General features: G+C 40.8%; 1 protein-coding gene across 1 annotated transcript in view; it reads left to right on the top strand.

Moving 5' to 3' along the window:
• The window catches only part of LOC150091175 (uncharacterized), a 97759-nt gene that overhangs the window by 37390 nt on the left and 40126 nt on the right, over nucleotides 1-20243 (top strand). Inside the window, exon 3 of the mRNA XM_090382478.1 lies at nucleotides 4489-4611. Within this exon, the coding sequence (XP_090238604.1) occupies nucleotides 4489-4611 (123 nt within the window). The remainder of the gene's footprint in view (nucleotides 1-4488; nucleotides 4612-20243) is intronic.

Genomic DNA, 20243 nt, shown 5'->3' with positions numbered 1-20243 from the left:
TATTCACTTTTGTAAAAAGCGACAGCTTCATCCAGATCCTGAGCTAAGGTTAGGAGCCGAACTAATACCACTTAGCAACAATATCCGGTTCTTGGGTTTAGTACTGGACACTAAACTTACCTTTCAGGCACATATAATGCAAATGAGAACTCAGTGCATGAAAAAGATGAATATTCTCAAAGTTATCTCTTCTATGACATGGGGAGCCGATCGCTTCACACTCTTACACTTATATCGTACTTTAATAAGATCTCGACTAGATTATGGAGCCCCAGTCTATGACTCTGCGCGTAAGACAGTACTAGCCCGGCTCAATCCAGTCCAGCATAGTGCTCTGAGGATTGCTTTAGGAGCCTTTAGGACCTCCCCAGTGCAAAGTTTGTATATAGACGCCAATGAACCACCACTATATCTTAGGAGAAAAGTATTGCTCCTTAACTATGCAGCCAAACTACATAGCCTCCCTTCTCACCCCATCTGGACATATCTGTTTGAACCTCAGTGGGAAAATTTGTATAAAAATAAACCCAATGAAAACAAACCTGCTGGTATCCGGCTACAAGAGCTAACCAAAAATTGGAACATCTGTCTAGGAAACATCTCTCAAGCTGCAAATGTAGTACAAGCACCATGGGCAATGTATATACCTCTTTGCGATAACTATTTTCTACAGTGGTGAAAACACTCCCTATCAAATCACAATCTTAGACAGTTACATGCGGACCATGCATTGACCAATGCTCACAGTCTTGATATATCCGTGGGAGCTGCAGCAATCAGTCCTACATCCACTGTTTCTGTACAATTACCATGTGAATGCAGTGTATTTACTGCCGAATTATATGCAATCAAAATGGCTCTAAATCTCCTTAATGATCTTTTAAATATCCAGGTCATAATATACACAGACTCTTTAAGTGCAATGAATGCCCTACAGGAAAATCGACAAAATCCCCATCCACTTCTCACACAAATCAGATCACAGTTATATCACCTCAATAAAAATAAGCTGACTGTCACTTTCTGCTGGATACCCAGCCACGCCGGAATTCCAGGAAACGAGCGTGCAGACGAAGCAGCAAAACACCCTGCTTGCTCTGATCCCATCCCAGTTCCTTTTTCTGATTACAAGCCAATCATACGGAGGATATGTACAGAGATGTGGTCTGAAAAGTGGCATAATCAGATATCAAACAAACTTCTTGAAATAAAACAAAACCCACAGCTATGGAGATCTAGTTCCCGATTAACCAGGCATGAAGAGGTCGTCCTTGCAAGAGCACGAATTGGTCATACGCACCTAACCCACCTTTTTTTACTGCTAGGAGAAGAACCTCCTCTCTGCTCGCACTGTAGTTCCATTCTTACAGTGAAACATTATTATTGAATGTGCACACTATGGTTCAGCTAGAATTGAATGTTTCAGATCTTTAATCAACTCACAAAAACCCTTGCAACTAGATAATATACTTGGAGATGACGCCAATCTATCAGAACTGTTTAAATACTTAAAAATGATAAACGTATACAGTCAATTCCTTTCATATATTGACCAACAATCTTAAGTTATAGGCGCATTTTGGCCATAGCAGCCCTTGCGCCAATAAACCCCACTTCAACAACAACAACCACCGCCATAATCTTGGCTTATATTACTACTGTACATCAGAACTGACGACAGAGCACAATCCCAAAGGCGAATACCAACACAAAGGACTCTCCATATACGAGGACCCTAACATGGGACCCTTGATCCCATGAATGTCACATGGGAACAGACAAACGTCTACTCGTGTCTGATGTCAAGCATGCAGAGATGGGCTCCCTCTGGTCCCTCCTCCAAAGACTAAAGAATAAACCATTTTAAAAATCACAATATGAAACCAAAGGTGGGACTTTATCCCAAAGGAAGGCATAGACAGGACATCTCTGCTCCTGAAGGAACAAATGGTCCACTCCACCAACGAAAACTCCAGCAATGGACCCAGGTACAGAATCTTGTTTTTCCCACGGAATACTGGACTATCTCCGAACCTAACCTCACTACTATTGACTCTCGGATGGGACTACCCAGTCTCCCCACCCAAATGCACAAAACCTGGACATGGATTAGTAATCCATGTCCAGGTTTGATATAGAGATGGCCTCTTAGCGACTCTTAATCCGCTCTCTCTTGAGCGGATCTTTTCTTCCAACTCCCCAGGGAGGGAGGGGAGGTTACTCTCTTCTCGCCTCCCCAAATTTTCACTCTGGTGGGGCATGGGCATGCCCCACTGAAGAGAAAAAAAAAAAAAAAGGGATCACCTTCACTATCGATCCCCTTCTTCCTACTTCAACCCCCCAGTCTTCTGTCTCCCCTCCCAATACTTTCTCTTACACAGCGTTCGTCCCATACGTCCAAACTTAAATTACAACAAAATTTTGCCTGGCCATTTAGGCTCCTAGAACTCGTCCTTTCAGCGTACAATCCCCACGCAGCGCTCTTTAACAAAATCTTACCTAAATCAACCGCGATCACTTCAACTTTTTTTTTTTTTTTTTTTTTGTCCTTGCCACTGAAATCCCAGGAAAGTAGGTGACAGGACCTGCCAGAGTATCACTTACTTGTAACACCTGGCTAGCCTCCACGTGGCGGGGTATGGGGAACGTCGGTTCCCAATAGGGGCCCGGCGGCCAATAAGCCAGAGGAACAATGGGCACAACATCGTACACAACCCACGACCCACACACTTTTAAATCTCTGGCTTGACAGTGTTCTGTTTCCGATACAATGTGCATACGCGGAGATGGAATAAACCCCAGGTGCAGTTTGACCCGAATATACCTTATACCTTACCTTGAGTGTATACACAGTTGATAAATTACTCTGGGATTACTGCTACCTCTATGCAGTACTTTGCATTTGTCAATGGTAAACTTCATTTGAGACCTCAACAGAACATTTGCCAAATTTTTCTAGATCCTGTTGTAGCAGTATACCGTCATTACTGTTATTAGGAACCCTTCCAACCTTTGTACCATCTGCAAACTTGGACATTAAGCCTGATATACTTTCATCTTCATATTGATATACATGTATACCTCATTGATAAATATGGAAAACAACAATGGTCCCAACACCGAACCTGAGCGACTCCATTGATAACAAAGGACCACGAAGAGCAATATCAATTGATTACCACTCATTCTCCCACTCAACCAGCCCTTTATCCATAGCAGCAACTTGTCCTTAATGCTAGTGTTCTAATTTGTACAGCAGTCTTTTATGTGCTTTCCTGAAATGATAAAAAAATAATCATCCTGAAATTATCAAAAGCTTTTCTAAAATCCAAGTATATGATTTCAAAATTATTTTTTGTTTCCAATTCCTTTATGACCACATCGTAGTACCCAATCAAATTGGTCAGGCAAGATATTCCCTTAAAAAAACCATGCTGTGTTTGAACTATAACTGCAGTCTTGGATAGATGATCCTGTACTGCTTCTTTAACCATTGACTCCATTATTTTCCTCCGGAACAGAAGTTAAACTGAGGTCTGTAATTACTCGCGTCACCCTTTGATCCTCCTTTGAACTGGGGATACGTTTGCTCATTTCCAGTCTGTGGGGACCACCCGTTAATCCAAGGATGCTGTCATAATTATGGTTAAGGATTTACTTACTTCATTTGTTGCCTCCCTTAATATAACTTCAACAATTTCTCTTCCAATCTGCTCTAAGATATTACAAAATCATTTAGCTACCTGTTAAGAGTTTGATAAACTTCTGGCCTGCGCTTCCCTGCAGAATTCCTCATGTGTGAGTGTAGAGGCAAAATATTCATTCAGTTTGTCAGCTACCTGAGCAAGATCATCAACAGTCGAACCAGTATTCAAGTGGACCAATCTCATCTAGAGTTTACATAAGTAAAGTAGTATTTACTGTTTTTCTTTGCATCCTTTGCCAAAGTTTTTCGTAATCCGCTTTCGTTTGCCTAACTTTTTTGTGACTCGATTATAGACTAGCTTATATCTACCATAGGCGTCTGTGTCGCCTAAGTTGTCTTCTGTGTCGGCATAAGTTGCTAATACGCCTAAAAACCTACAAAGGCAAAAGCACCCATTTCTGTTTTCCCGAATATGAATTAACTGAATGCCTTGGTATAATGTTATAATTAAATTGCAACATTTGATTTGCTCTAATGAATTTTTCGAAAGCAGCAAAAGCACGGTTAATATAAAGACGGCCTGGTCCTGTTTTCTTCAGCAATTAAAATGTCCGTGGAAAAAGCGTTCTGTCTTGGCCGAAGGTATCTGGTGCATTTTATTTACGATTACTTTACTTCATTTACATTTAAAAAAAAATAGAACTTTTATATCATTATAAACAAGAGGGGGGCTTAATTATAAAGAGTTTAAGCAGTATTATTCTAATCTCTAAATGTGATAAGTGTGTGCATTAATTTTATTGCAAGATTAAAATATCATTCCTGTACAATATATTTTGTAGCTAATCGATTTTGTAAGTCTGTGTATACACCGAAGAACAGGCTATAAAGTCAGATCCAGCAGAGTGATCGAGGATTTTAGAAAGCTAAGGCAACCAATCTGCAACCATCACAGATTTAATTCGGTTCGTATACTTTCTTGTTCTTTTAATTGCTGTTATCATATTGCAAACATGCACATGGTCATATACATACATTCAAAATACCATCTGCCATATGTACCCAAGTTTATAAGTGGAGCTTGACTTGGTATTTTGTTACAATGACTGTGTTAAAATTTTATAAATAAAAAAAAAATAAAAAAAAAATGCTAATACCATTATCTCCGGTCAAGGGAGATATAGAACATTAGATTTTCATTGCTCGTCATCCCGCCTATCCAAATAGACCGGGTTACCACACTGCCACTGGGAGGCGAGTCTCTTTGCAGGTTCCATGCCCCGTGACCACCAAGAAGGCAGCACTCAATCCACATTATAGCCACGGCTTATTTCTGGCATTAAATATCTCTACATTTGGAAGAAATTTATAAGTAGTACACCCTTTCTCAGAATTTTCCCATCGTTGTTGCCATATCAGCAACATCTGGGTTGTAATTCTCTTCTTTAATATCATTAATTTTTTTCTTGTACAGTACATTAAGGCAGCTAATATTATCTGAAGGTACACAGGTAATTTGCTAACTATAACCTGGAGTGCATCAGAAGAGACCATGCGACAGGCCCTGGTGATGGACAGGAGAGCGAACCTTTGTGCTTGTAATATATACATTTTTACATATGAGTGAGTAATTCTATTCAGCCAAGCTATAGAAGTATAAGTTATGACTAGGAAGAAAAGTCAATCATAGAACAGATTTAACCCTCGTCCCTTTATCCCCAAGTCAGTCATTTTATCCTTCAAATATTTCGCATGTTCAAGAAAATTCATCCGCTCCCTTATACGCACCCCAGGTACCGCACAACGGTCCCATATCTGATAGACACATTTTTGGCCTTCATAGGAAGACTTCTATTCATACTAAGATGCCCTTTCAGGAGCATCTGAGTTGTCTTGGTTTTGAAATTTGAAGCATATATTGCTCTGACCATTCCAACAAGTCTCCCAGAACGTGAAAACGCTCTCTCCTCCAACTGAAATATTGCATAACCATAAACCAGCAGTAGCATGTCGTCGGCATATGCAATAATATTCACCCCAACATAATTCCGATTCAAAAATTCATTCAGAACAACGCACCAGGCGTGGGAACCGATAACTGAGTCCTGAGGGCATCTTCTTTGTATATCTCTTGTTATTTCTGGGTACTCTGTTCTCACAATAACTTTCCGATCAGAAAAATACCGCTTGTACAGAGAAAACAATTTAGTAGAGCATCCAGATTGTCTGATCCTCCACAGGATGTCCTCCCCAGGGTATTTCGAAGGCGCCATGAAAATCCATAAAAATACCTAGAATATACCTTCCTGAGTACTCCTGTACATAATTTACCATCCGATAGATGGAGGAAATACAATATTCATTGTATAAACAGGAATCAAAACACGGCTAATACACAGCCTTTCATAAACTTTTGCCATCACAGATAGCAAGGCAATAGGTCGGTATGATCCGCAATCAAAACTTTCTGTTACAACATAATTTGCATTCACGTTACAGTCATTGAAATCTACCGTATCACCAAATACTGAGGATGTGGAAAGGTCAGGGATGACCACCGCATATCCCCGGAGCAATATGGCCTTAGCTGCTAATGCTCCTAAAAACCAAATAACAATAAACAACAACAACAATCTACCGTATGAGCCGTTTTCCTTTTCTTCGCAAAAAACTAGTTTCATCAATGAAAATAGATGCTGACTGTTTTCTTTTTGATTTTGGAATATTTGGAAAAGCAGAAATGTCTAAACCAGTGTTTCTCAACCTTTTTTTAATTATAGGCTCCAAAAGGGCTTTTTTCGACAGTTTTTTTTTCCTAATTGCCCCCGATGAAATTTTAAACGAAAAAAAAAAAAAAAATAAAAATACTTTACACTTAATCTTTTTATTCAATGGGATCCCTGAGCCTGATGCTTCTTAGCTAAAAGTTCAATGTTCGGTATGATGTTAGTAAGTTTAATTCTAATGTCTGTTGTTGAACATATGAATTCTGTTTCTTTCCTTTATTACTATTTTATTTACTGAACTACAATCACTTTCAACCATATAAGACGTTGGAAAATAAAAAAGTACTTTGGCCATTTCAGACCACATCGTTGGATAAAGAAGTTTAGTTGCTTTTTTTTTTTTGATCCCCACAACTCAACCATTCCACCTTTTTCGAATTTATATTTTCATTCTGCATTATATTTTAATTCAATGATTTCTTCTTGAAATTCTTTACTAACTCACCCAAAATCACATCCAATTGGATCTATTATCAATGGCTTCACTTCAAAAGAAAATAAATCTGAAAATCTATTTTTCATTTAATCTTTTAAAGAACAAATGATCTGAATAATTCTTAAGATTTCTCGGTGAGAGATTCATTGATTTCAGCTAATTCTTGCATAAAATGAAATTGTTTTCTCATTAAATTTATTTCAAATATTTCAAGTTTTTCAGTGAAGGCTTTTAAATATGCGTTTGCAGTCTATCACCATAATTAATTTCTCTTGAACTGATACTTCATTAAGTTTTAGAAAAATCCAAACCATATAGTATAAGTTGTTTTTGTGTTTGCTGATCTCCTTTGCTAAATATGTGTCTATTTCGTTTTCTAAAAAAAAAAACCAAATATCGTATCAAAAATGTTTACAAATCTTGCTAGACAGTTTCTTTTAGAAACCAGCCATCTCGACTTCTGTATATAAAAGAAGCCTCGCATTCTGTTCTTCATTATCAACACAAAATTTTCTGAAAAGGTGAACATTAGCATTGGTAGATGCATATGATGCAAGAAAGCAAGCATATACAGCAACAGCCAAAAAAAAAAAAACAACCATTCCCATTTTGTCTAGTTTTGGCCTTTAATTTTTTTAAGCTGTCAACTTCTACGACAACAGATGGAAGGTTTTGGTTCCAGCAATCAACAACACGTTGGCTAGAGGCAAACTTTCGCACATCTATTATACAACTGTATTTCCTCAATTTGAATTTATGTCACCTCAGGCGATTAATCTGGGCAAAAAGTAGAATCCCACCAGCATTGAGCTTGCTCAAACCATTCAAAGCCTTATACACCTCAATCAAATCACTTCGCAGGTTCCTAGTCACCAGACACTGTAATTTGCAAATCTAAGATTTTCTTTGTAAGAGCAACTCTTTGTTTATTCACTAATCTTGTTGCCCTTCTCTGTACTAGTTCCAGCAGATCTTCATCCTTCCTAAAATGAGGCCTCCAGACCTATATACAGTACTCAAGGTGTGGCATGACCATTGCCTTATACAAGGAGATAATCACCTCCTTATCCCTGACAGAAAAAAATCTTATATATCACTGACAAGACACCATGAGCTACTCTTGCAACCTGTCAGTACTGCTCAAAAAACTTCATATGACTGCACAATTACCCCCTGTTCCTTATCATTCTCTACCACTTTGAGTGTAGTACCACCCACTTGATATGTTACTCTGCGGTTACTGCTACCCATATGCAGTACCTTACATTTGTCAATATTAAACTTCAGTTGCCACCTCACACAGCCCATCTGCTCAATGATCCTCTTGCAGTAGCGTAGTGACATTAACAACCCTGCCAATCTTCGCATCGTCTGCAAACTTGACATTAAGTCTGATATACCTTCATCAATATCATTAATAAATACAGAAAACAACAAAGGAACGAACACTGATCCCTGGAGGACTCCACTAATAACAGTGTCTATTGATTACCACTCTGTCTTCTCCCATTCAACCATCCCTTTATCCATAGCAGCATTTTTCCCTTAATGCCATACAGCTCTAATTTGTACAGTAGCCTTCCATGTGCAACAGTATCAAGAACTTCATAAGATCTAGTATATGATATCAAAATTATTTTTCATCCAGTTCTTTTATGACCACATCATAGTATACAATCAACTTGGTCAGACAAGACTTCCCCTCAACAAACCCCTGGGGGTTCGCAATAAAAATTCTGTAATTGCGTCTGCTTAGATTTACATAGGTATATTATTGTAAACTACAAAATATAACTAAACAAGCATAATAAAATTAAATAAAAGTAAAAATTGCCAAAGAAAGAAACCACATCTCCCATTATTCCTGATAATTAGTTCACTATCTTACAGTATATCATGTTAAATAATTTTTTTCCATACTACATTTTTTTCATTCTCAATGATCATTGTTATGTATAGGTACTTTTTTTTTTTTAGAACCTATAGTACTTAATACTGTGCTTGGATTGAAGGCTGAAAAGTTGAAAGAAAATACTTGTTGACATTAAACTTCTGTAGATTGTAATTTTCAGGAAATGATTATGAAGGAAGGATGTTTCAGAAAACGGCAGTTGAATGAACAAATGAGGAAAAAAGAAAAGTTGGTTCTGTGAGTTTGAACTTGGAAAGCAAAATAATGTTGACTGGTTCCAGTACGTGTTCGGACTGAAAGAGACAGACCAGGGATTATAGAAGCCAATTCAGAAGAACAGTGCCATGCAAGTATCTATAGAAAAGGCATGCAACAGAAAATCTATGAGACAGAGAGTGGAGCGACTGTTAGAGATGAGACATTAATTAACCTAACTGCCCTCTTCTGAATGGAATCTAGAAGCCTGAAAGAGGTTTTGGAAGCACCGCCCCAGATGTAGGAACACTCCATGGTAGGGCGGATTTGCGATTTCTAGAGTCAACAACTGTTTGGAAGAAAAGTAACGCGAGAGCGAAAGAGAAAATCCAGTTTATTAGATGCAGAGGAAGCAATATTTGTAATGTGCTTGTGCCAAGAGAGATTAGAAGTCAGGGTAATGTTCCCAAGATCTTGTCTAGAAATCGGAGCGTCATCGAAGGTAAGCATTGGAGCAGAAGATTCCTTTTTGCAAGATATAAGACAGGACTGAATTTTTGAAGGATTGAAATTAAGTTATCTCTGCCCCACTGGAGAATATCTGGAGTTTAGCATTTAAGGATTTGGCAGTGGATACTCGAGAAGTTTCAGTGGAAGGTAGAATGCAATGTACTATTGTCAGCAAAACTATGGATAGGATTTCCGGTCAATGGAAGAAGGTCATTAATATACGAGAGGAAAAGAGTGGGAGAAAGAACTAAACCTTGGGGGACACCAGCATTAGTGGAGAAGTTAGAAGACAAAGAGCCATCTACCATCACCCGCAGTGAGCGATCAGAGAGAAAACTGGAGTTACAAAGAACAGCTGGAAAACCATAGGATGGAAGTTAATTTAAAAGAGCTTTATGCCAAACATGACCAAAATCCTTTAAAATGTCAAGAGCAATGACTTGAGTTTCATCAAACGTTTCCATTAAATTTGTCCATAGATGGGTAACATAAGCCAGAATATCACTAGTGAAACGACACTGACGGAATCCATACTGGCGATCGTTGATCAGATGAAAGATTTACAGATAATTTAAGAGTTGGCGGTTAATGGATTTCTCTATTACTTTGGAAACAGTAGATGTAATCGCAGTGGGACGATAATTGGATGGAAGGGATTTGTCACCCTTTTTAGGAACTGGCTGGATATGAGCAAATTTCCAGGCAAAAGAAAAAAAAAAAACACCTTTGGAAAAAGAAAGTGAAAAAAGATTACACAAAACAGGAGCAAGCTCAGGAGCGCAGGTTTAAAGAACAAGTGGAGAAATACCATCAGAACCTGGAGTTTTCTTAGCATCACATTCATCAAAATCCTTCTGACAACCTTTTGACGGCAGCCCACAGGAGGCATTGAATGGAGTGTACTGGGAATGGTTTGAGGTGATTTACCAAGATCATCTTTATGTTTAGCTGATGTGGCAACAGAGCCATCTGGTTTTGTCAGAGAGGGGGGAGGGGGAACAGAAATGGGAAAAAATTGCTGCCAATAGCTTTGGCAAGAGACCAGCATGCTTAGCAACCATTTGGACTAAAAGCAAGTTTCTACAATTAGCCTGTTCGAAATCTAGTTGGATTGATTAATAACTGCTTTACAAAGTATAAATAATATTTAATAATAATTTTTATTATTATGCAATGTCGCTTATAAAAACGTAGTACTGAAAATATTATATAATAAAAATTCAGAAATATTATACGATTTCAAAGAATATAGGCTTAGCTGTTCGCATTAAAAATATTATGTTGAAAGGGGTTCGCGATAAAATATATTACGCTGAAAGGGGTTCACGAGTGAAAAAAGGTTGGGAAAAGCTGCCTTACACCTTACTTGGCGTGAGGAAGATCCAATATGGCTGCCTTACTATCCTGTCGTATAATTTTCAGCTCCGTGATTTCTGGTCGTAAATATGTATCTTAAGTGCTATCTAACCCACGAAAAATGTTCACCCAAGAAGATAAAGAACTGAGGATCTCGCTGGTGAGAAACGTCGACTTCTCTTTTTTCTTGGGAAGGGAATTCCGTCGGATTGAAGCGTTATTATCTGTATCCTTTGTTGCCAGACCGCATGGTCACCATGTGGCTCGCAACGAAGCTATAGGGAGGCTGTCGATATAACCGCGTTTTCACCTGACACCTTGACTGGGGAGATGCCCCCAGCTAGTGAAAACTGAGTTGAAAGAATGATCCATTAAACTGTGCCATTAACTGCCGAATTTGCTCAAGAAATATGTATTTTGCGATCCACCTCCCCCTGCCATAGACTTTCTATGGAGAAGGACCAACTCTGCTCTTGTGCATCTGACCACCAAAATAATATCACCACTGTTTTTCTCGACGCCGAAAACTCCAAAAGAAAGTTTCCCCGCTGCTCTAGGGGCCTTTTGCATCTGGATGTTTCCCCTAGTGTTTCTGAGGGGGAATAGCCAAAAACTTTGCAGCTGGACTATTCTGCACTAAATCCACCCACGAACTTGTGGTTACCAACATTCGTCTTCAAATTGGCATAGCTTTCAAACGGTATACTCCACCTCCCGATAATCCGGAATCATCCTGTTTAACCGAAAATTGGAAAACTAACCAGACATGGAAAATTTTAAAGGAAATTCAACAAAATCAAATTTGGAAACACAAGAACGACTGTGCCCAACACACCGGCACAATTTCTGACTGCCAGCCGATAGTAGAGATATTGGATGAAACTGAAGACACTAGACCGGCACCGGCCTCAAAGAAAAAGAACCAAAAAAAAAAGAAAAAAAAAAAAAAAACGTAGTCTCCAAATACGAACGGGAAACTAGATCGCAAAGTGAGGCTAAGGAGCCTGAAGACAACTAAGATACTCAGCCAGAAAATGGCGAGGAAAGCAACAAACAAACAAACAGTGACACCGGCTACTGACTCAACCTTCCCTGAAGGACCAGTTCAAGAATAAGTCATGAAGCTTCGTCTCCAACTTGAGAGCAAACTCAAGGAAATCTCCAATAGGATCGCCGCAACCCTCTGTGGGGTCCTTGCTGGCTTATGGACCAAGTTGGAAACCACTGCTTTCCATTCACTCCAAATCGAAAAGGAACGAAGCAAAACTAGAGGCATACATGGAATGCAGGGGCGAACAAATGCCATAGCGTGCCCCTACATATGCTGAAACGCTGAGTCCCCCAAACAAAATCCCACACCACCTCAAAGCACAACAATGACGAAAAAGAGGACTCTCCTCCCAAAACCCCACCTGGTCCTGCTAAAGCCAGCATCCACAGAGACCACACAAACAAGTGAACAGATAAAGGACACATTGATAACAAATCTTACAGGCGACCTGAAAACCACAAAAATAAAGTGAATAAGAAAAACTAGAAACACAGGACTCATCACCGAGACACAAACAGAGGATGATGCCACACAAATCTTCAAAAATGCCAAAATTCCAACCCTGGGGCTAGTTGTGGAGACCCCAAAGGAAAAAGGCCCATCAATTGTAATATTTGATGTTGGCAAAGATCTGGATAATTCCATAATTAAAGACGAACTCTACCAAAGAAACGTACAGATGACATTCACAAATGATGACCCAGCGACTCTCATAAAACCAAAACACCTGACCAAATCCCGAACAGGCACCGCAACCAACTGGGTGGTAGAACTTCCCCCAAAAGCCTAGCAGGCCATACAACGACAGAAGTCTTTATAAACTGGGGCAGCCACCGCTTCAAGGAATACGTGGCTGTGCCCAAATGTTTCCGGTGTTGCCGCTTCGACCACCCAGCACACCTGTGCACAAAAAATACCAACTTGTGGCCACTGCGCACAAAAGGGTCATGAATTTAATACATGCCCAAACAAATCAGAAGAAGCAATCTGCGTAAACTGTAAAGAGCATAACACGCAGCACTCACTCTCCACCAGAGACAACAAATTCCCAGTCTACTTAGAAACAAAGAGCTTCCACCAGTCCAGAATCAATTATGGGTACCGACCGTAAACAATATAATAATAACAGTTAACTTCCTACAAAACAACGCACAAAAGGCAATTGCAAGTCAACTACGCCTCAAAGCGGACGAAGAAAATATAGATATACTTCTGCTACAAGAACCCTACACTCGTGCCAAGGAAGTGAGAGGATACCCAAACACCTATAAAATTGTGCAATGCCAGGATGACACCCCCAAGGCTGCAATCCTGGTGCGTAACCCAGATTTTACAGTTACGAGAATCTCCCATCTCTGCCTCCCCTGGGCAGCCAGTGCACACATGATCAGCCCTGTCGGCGAATTCTACATTTTTTCTATATACTGTACTCCAGACCTGGAGACGACATTCATCCGGCCATAGCCTACCTACAAACCCTATCCACCGAGCTCCCCAAAGCTAGAATACTCGGTGTTGACGTGAACTACCGTTCACCTAGCTGGTTCAGTGGAACCCAGGGACATCGAGGCTCACTGAACGGGCAATACCTGGAGGAATATCTTGCAACCAGTCCATACGAAATTCTAAACCAAGCAAATAACCTATCCACCTTCTCTAGCACCCTTTGCGAGGCGACCATGATGTCACCTTCGCAACAAGATCACTAGCAAGACATATCTCCAATTGGACTGTAACAAGACAACTGGTCAACATCGAACCACAGTGCAATCACATTCCAAATGCGATTGGAATGTGATTGCAATCGCATTCCAAATGCTACGATCCCTAGACCGCACAATCATTCCAAGACAAAAAAATGTAAACATACTCTCTGGCAAAAGCAGACTGGCCACTCTACCGGGAAAACCTAATCGCTGGCATCCAAGCACTTCAAGCCCAGGATCCACAGGCTGGTTGCCCAGACCTCCATTAACGAGCCGTAACAAAGATCATCACAAAAATGCTGCAATCCCAAGTGCTGTCCCGTGGTGGAACCAAGAGCTGCAAAACCTCCGATGAGAAATGAATGCAAAACGCCGTGCCTTTCAGCGCACAAGCAGATCCTGGCCTGCGGCTGAGATTGAAGATCTGAAACAGTCCTACAGAGAAACAAGGAATCAATACACCTCAACGATCAGGGAGAGGAAGAAAAAGTCATGGGAGCACCTTGTCACCACCGTGGGAAACAATGAAGCATGGGGAGGGGTCTACCGGATCACTACAAACAAACTCCCCAGGGGTGAGGTCATCCCACAACCAAGACACCACAGAACCAACCAACAACAACATGGCAAGAGTCCATAAACAATATACTGTCTTCAAACCCGCAACAACTGCCTTCCACGCATGAACAGATCCAGCTCTGTGAGGACAACAAACAATACCGGTCGAATCGGACTCAAGAACATTTCACACAACTAGACCTCAACCACACAGCCCAGAAAATTAGAAATAAGAAGACACCAGGCCTGGACCTTTTGGAGCCGTAAATCATAAAAAGAACCATGAAATATGCCCCAGAACTACTCTTGAACCTAATCAACCACTGCCTCCGTCTGGGATGGTTCCCAACTGATTAGAGAACAGCCAGCGTACACCTAATCCTAAAAAAATCTGACGAAGAAACAGGACCTACTTGACTCCTGCTGTCCCATAGCCCTATTATCTGTCTTCAGCAAAACAATGGAACACCTTCTGCGACAAAGAATTGAGAACCACAACTTTGCAAATCTCGCTTCAAACAATCAATTCGGCTTCAAACGAGGCAAGTCCACCACTGATGCCCTGAACAACATCATCACTACTGCAAACACCTGCAACCAAAAATATCTTTTAAATAAATAAATAAATTTTCTGTTTATACTCCGGCACGACAACCAAGTCAGTAGAGTTTACAATAAATCGTCAATACAAATATTTATCGTATTTAATAGTCACGGGCTTGAACCCCGGTCCACTCAAGGAACGCGTGGTATGCACTGTCGCTCCTGACCACTGGGCTACGTCAGGCCTACTTTACTCATCTCCATCGACTTTGCTGGGGCGTTCGACACCTTATGGTGGCCAAGCATCCTAGGCAGGCTCAGAAAGGCAAACCTGCCCATAAACCTGTACAACTGTTTAAGGCAATATCTCTCAAATAGAAAAATCACAGTCCGAGCACCTTTCTGTCAAACGACGTGCCAGGTATATGTACAGAGGATGTAGGCAAGGCTCTGTGTTCCACTGCTCTGGAACGTGGTCATGGATGACTTCCCCCACCAGGATCTTGGATGCGTAACCTCCCAGGCCTACTTCATCGATCTTGTCTTATTGCTGGCTGCGGACTCAAGAGCACAGCTGGAGGCATTGGGAAACCGGGCCCTCCCGACCCTACAAGAGTGGGCTGCCCAAAACAACCTCCAAATTTCACCAACAAAAACCTGCTCTATCTTGCTGAGAGGTCATCTCCACCCAAACCGACCACCGCAAATCAAGATCCACAATACCACGATCAAGTTTGCCACGCAACTCAAACACCTGGGACTTATCCTAGATGGAAATCAAACCTTCAAGCCACACCTCACCTATATCCAGCAAAAAATAAAAAAAGACTACTCGGCAATGGTTGGCAAAGTCGCCTGGAGGGATTGAGGTCTCAAACGGAGAACCCTCAGTCTCTTCTACAAGACAGTATTCTTCACCGCCATAACCTGCGCCGCTCCGGTATGGTTCAGAAAAGCCACGATGGTAGCCAACCAAAGAAAACTCGAGAGCATACAACGCTCAATCCTATTGACCATCTCCTGGGCTTGCTGCACTGTCAGCACTCATGCCCTGGTGGGCGCCCTCTCCCTGGACCTGGAGGTTGTGTAGTGTGGCATGCTCTACAACCTGACAAAAGGAAGATCGACCACCTTCATGGGCCATACCACTGATCCGGAAAACAATCACGCCATGGAAAAACAGCGCCTCTCCACCTTCCTCAAACAGACCTGGCAACAACGCTGGAATGACACAACCAAAGGTGCAATAACGAAGAAATTCTTACCAGAGCTTGACAAAACCCACCATCCTGGTTCTCTCCAGGCCTCTTCACTACTTATCTCCTGACTGATCATGGTGCCATCAAAGGAAAACTAATTACCCTAGGCTTGACTGACAACCCGCTTTGCTCCTGTGGTCTCCTGGAAACACATAATGTACCACTATCCGCTATATAAAGACTTCCGCTGCATACTGATCGCAACCATCCATTTCAACTTGAAGGACCAGGAGCACTATTTTCTGGAATCAAAAGAAACATACAATGCCTTCACAAAATTCGCCCATGACCTGTTTGAGAGACGAAGAACAGGCCTACCACCATGACATGACTCTCCCAAAGGAAAAATCACCACTCGTATGCCAAAGGAACTGACCATGCCAAACTAACCGGTAGAAATCAACCACACTTTCATGACTATGAATCTCGGACGGGATTCTTTCCACAAATGATCCTAACACCTTGGAAGCCAAGACTGGGAATGCTGTCCTTGCCACGATTTTTCTACTGGCTGTCAACCGACAGCTATTGCCAATGTGTCGTACAGGCGATTGTGCCGGCTCCCTTGCCGGCCACTTATTATTATCATCAGTTTATTTCTCTTAGGAGAACACCCGGTTACAGCCACTGGCCAGGGGGTGATGAGACATATACAACTAAGTAACACAATGTAATACAATTATAAAATACAGTACATGTTATCTGATTTATAAGTACATCTTATCTGGAATATAAAATACTTGAGTTATTAATTATCTGCTAAGGCTTTTACTACTCATCTAGTATAAACTGGTAAGAACTTAATACCGTGACAATTGAAGCATACCTTCTGCTTAAAACACACAGAAGTGGGAGTTTCACCATATTTACATAAAAAAAAAATATTTACTGCCAAAGCAGCGTACAGCATATGAAACAAAGTGACAACAGGAATGACCACGATACAATATAATGAATGCAAAATAAAAAATTTGAAAGTTCAATTTACTGTTTCCAGCAGTCGGGTTCTTCTGTGGGGTGGGTTGAACAATCCTGACATTATTTCTTGACGTCGGGCTTCCTAAAGCCCAATGGCTCGTGCCTGACCGAACAAGGTGCTGAAACTGTATCCTTACATCTGTATTTGCAAGTAGGAGTTGCCGAGAACTTCCTTTCTGTAGGATTTGCAAGTGCAGAGCTTTTCAGGGTTGATATTGAGGTTGTTGAATAATAAAAAATTTTCTGTTTATACTCCGGGACGACCAAACGGTCAGAGGAGTTTACAAGATACACAGAATACAAGAAACAGCACCGTATTCAGCAGCCACGGGCTTGAACCCCGGTCATTCAAGGCACGTGTACTTATGCACCAACGCGCCTGACCACTAGGCTACGGCGGCTAGCTGGATGGTGTTTGCTGGAATTTTCCGAGGCTGTCCAACAGCGTAAATGCCGCTTTGAGTTGCGGTTCCTTATCTGCAACTCCTTCCCTGGGTGGGGGGAGTATACGGCCTCGCTGTCCCTCTCCCTTCCGCCGCCCCACTTCCCCTCTGGTGGGGCATGGCATTCCCCACTCTAACTGGAGTTGTCTACCCTATCGGCTCCATATTTTTCGTCTATCTCCTCCCAATCTTCAGTCTTCCCCCCCCTACTCTACCTGCACGCAAGTGAATGCCCAGGACAAACTAAATTCATCCCCGCTATGCCACGCGAACATTTTTTTTTTTTTTTTTGGCCACTGAAATCTCAGGAAATTAGGTGGCAGGACCTGCCAGAGTAAATCTGAAACTAATAGGTACCTCGTCTGCCTCCACGGGGCGAAAGTGGAGCAACGTCAGGCCTCAGCAGAGAGGTCTGTCGACTAAATGGCCAGAAGAACAACGGTACACGATACCACACACCTCAAGATCCATACACTTTTAAATCTCTGGCTTTTACAGTGATCGGTATCACCACACGGAACTACACGGAGATTGGGGAAACCCTAAATACACTTTACCTAAACATTACTGGCACCAAACACACACTACCTAAACATTGTTGACCAGGTACACCCTTTCATGGCAACGGTCTTTTCCCTATGGCGGTGCCGTCTTTCAGCAAAATAATGTGCCATGCCACACCGCTCGGATTGTTCGAGACTGGTTCCTGTCTCGGAACATGTGGAAGACTTCCAGGTATTGCACTGGCCTCCAAATTCCGCAGACATCAATCCCATCGAGCATCTGTGGTTTGCGTTGGAACAGCAACTCCGATCTGCGGCGTCTCAATCACGGATCTTATAGGAGTTAAAGGATCTGCTGGTTACGGGTTGATAACAGATAGCACAAGACGCATTTAGAAATCTTGTTGCGTCCATGCCTCGCCAAGCTGTTTTGGCTGAACGAGGAGGACCAACATCATATTAGGTAGGTGGTCAATGTTTTGGCTCATCGGTGTAGGTACAGTACATTATATCAGGTGTGAGTGATAAATTTTGATAAAAGGAAGATAATGGGCGTGATTTAATTCAACCGCCATTGCTTTTCATAGGCATTAAATGCCTAAGTGCTTTCAGAGGTAATGTATCCGCAATCCTTGCCGTTTGCGCCTTTCCTACAACTGCTACCTTGGCGGCGGCATGGTGGGTGTGGTTTATTTACTTATTCTTTTGTTTCATTGGTCAATATATGAGGCTTGGATGGGATGAGGAAATGTTTGTCTATTTTTCTACTTTCTAAGTGACAATTAGTATTGATTTGTTGTTTCCTTGTGAAAGTTGTTTAATTTTGACCCACAGTGCTTTTGTGAGTGACATGGGTTATGCGAGTTAAAAATAAAAAGTTTATATTTTATTATTTAATTCTTTGCAGTTATCAATCCATCATCATTCATGTCAAGTGCTGGAAAGAAAAAGTGTCGACAGTATCTGGATGAATATTTAGCTTATGGTTTTTTTGAAAGCCCATTCGACTCAAGACGGCCTATGTGTCTTAGTTCTTTTTCAAATGAGGCTATGAAACCTCATTTGACTTTTAGACTCTATCAAGACTTTTAGCTCACTTAAAAAGGAAACATCCTGATAAAGTTGGTAAACCTATCGAATATTTTAAAATTTTAAAACAGAATTTTGAGCAACATAGCACTGTTAATTTCTTATTTAAGAAGAACACACAAACAAATGACGATGGAATAAGTGCGTCTAATAAAATTGTACAAATCATTCCAAAAACTTGTACATACAGTTGCTAAGACTGTTTATATGACCCACATTAGAGACTAATTTCAACAGTGATGCATCAAAATTCTTCCAGTATTTTGTAAGCATGCCACTCAGCAACGATTTAATTTGAAGACGACTCGATGAGATGTCAGTTAACATTGAAGAGCAGCTAATTGACAAACTAAAAACGAGAAATTTTTTTAAAATTCAGATTGATGAATCCACAGTTACTCACAGTAAGGCCCTTCTAATGGCGTACGTTCGTTATTTTGATGATGATTGTAAATTGCAAGAAGAGATGTTTGTAAAATCTATAGAAACTGAGTGTACTGGATCACCCATTTTTGTTGCTGTAAAAACATGGTTTGATGAAAAACAAGTAGCACTGGGAATTTTGGTATCCTGTGCCGCTGATGGTGCTATCTCCACGGTTGGAAGACAATGGTTTTATAGACCACCTAAAGGAAGTATGTCCTGAAGTTCTTGCAATACACTGCATTGTGCACCGACACATCATCTGGTTGAAAAAAAATATTAGTCCAGTTCTTTACCAAATTCTCAATATAGTTATTAAAACCATCGATAAAATAAAGTCACATAGGAAATATTGACACTACTGACGAGGTTTGTGGAAACCAGTCGTGTTCACAAGCCGCTAAGTCGACTTTATTTATCGATTTGAAATTATTTTTGTATCATTTTTGATTTAAATGTATTAGTATAGTATTTTTTGTGATTTTCTGATTAATTTGGTGCATCTATTTGTTACTCGGCTTTGTATTTTCATAGAAAATCACAGCCGATTCTGCCGACATTGCATCGACAGTAGCATACGAATCTGACGCAATTTCTTTTCGTATCGGTATAGCAGATACATTAGCATTAGTAAAGGCATATGTTGCAAGAATGCAAGCTTATATAGCAGAGGCCAAAAAAAAAAAAAATAAAATAAAATAAATAAATCATTCTCATTCTCATTCCACTTATTCACTCACTCAAAAAGTTTGTCTAGCTCTGCCTTGAATCTATTTAAGCTATCAACTTCAACAGATGGAAGTTTGTTCAAGTTCAAGCAATCACTGGCTAAACGCAAACTTCCGCACA

Source organism: Mastigoproctus giganteus, chromosome 1 (genome assembly GCF_048544385.1).
Source record: "Mastigoproctus giganteus isolate SK-2022 chromosome 1, ASM4854438v1, whole genome shotgun sequence".
Lineage (NCBI taxonomy): Eukaryota > Metazoa > Arthropoda > Arachnida > Uropygi > Thelyphonidae > Mastigoproctus > Mastigoproctus giganteus.
Note: the sequence above shows the minus strand (reverse complement) of the source record. Positions and strands in the feature narration are given on the sequence as shown.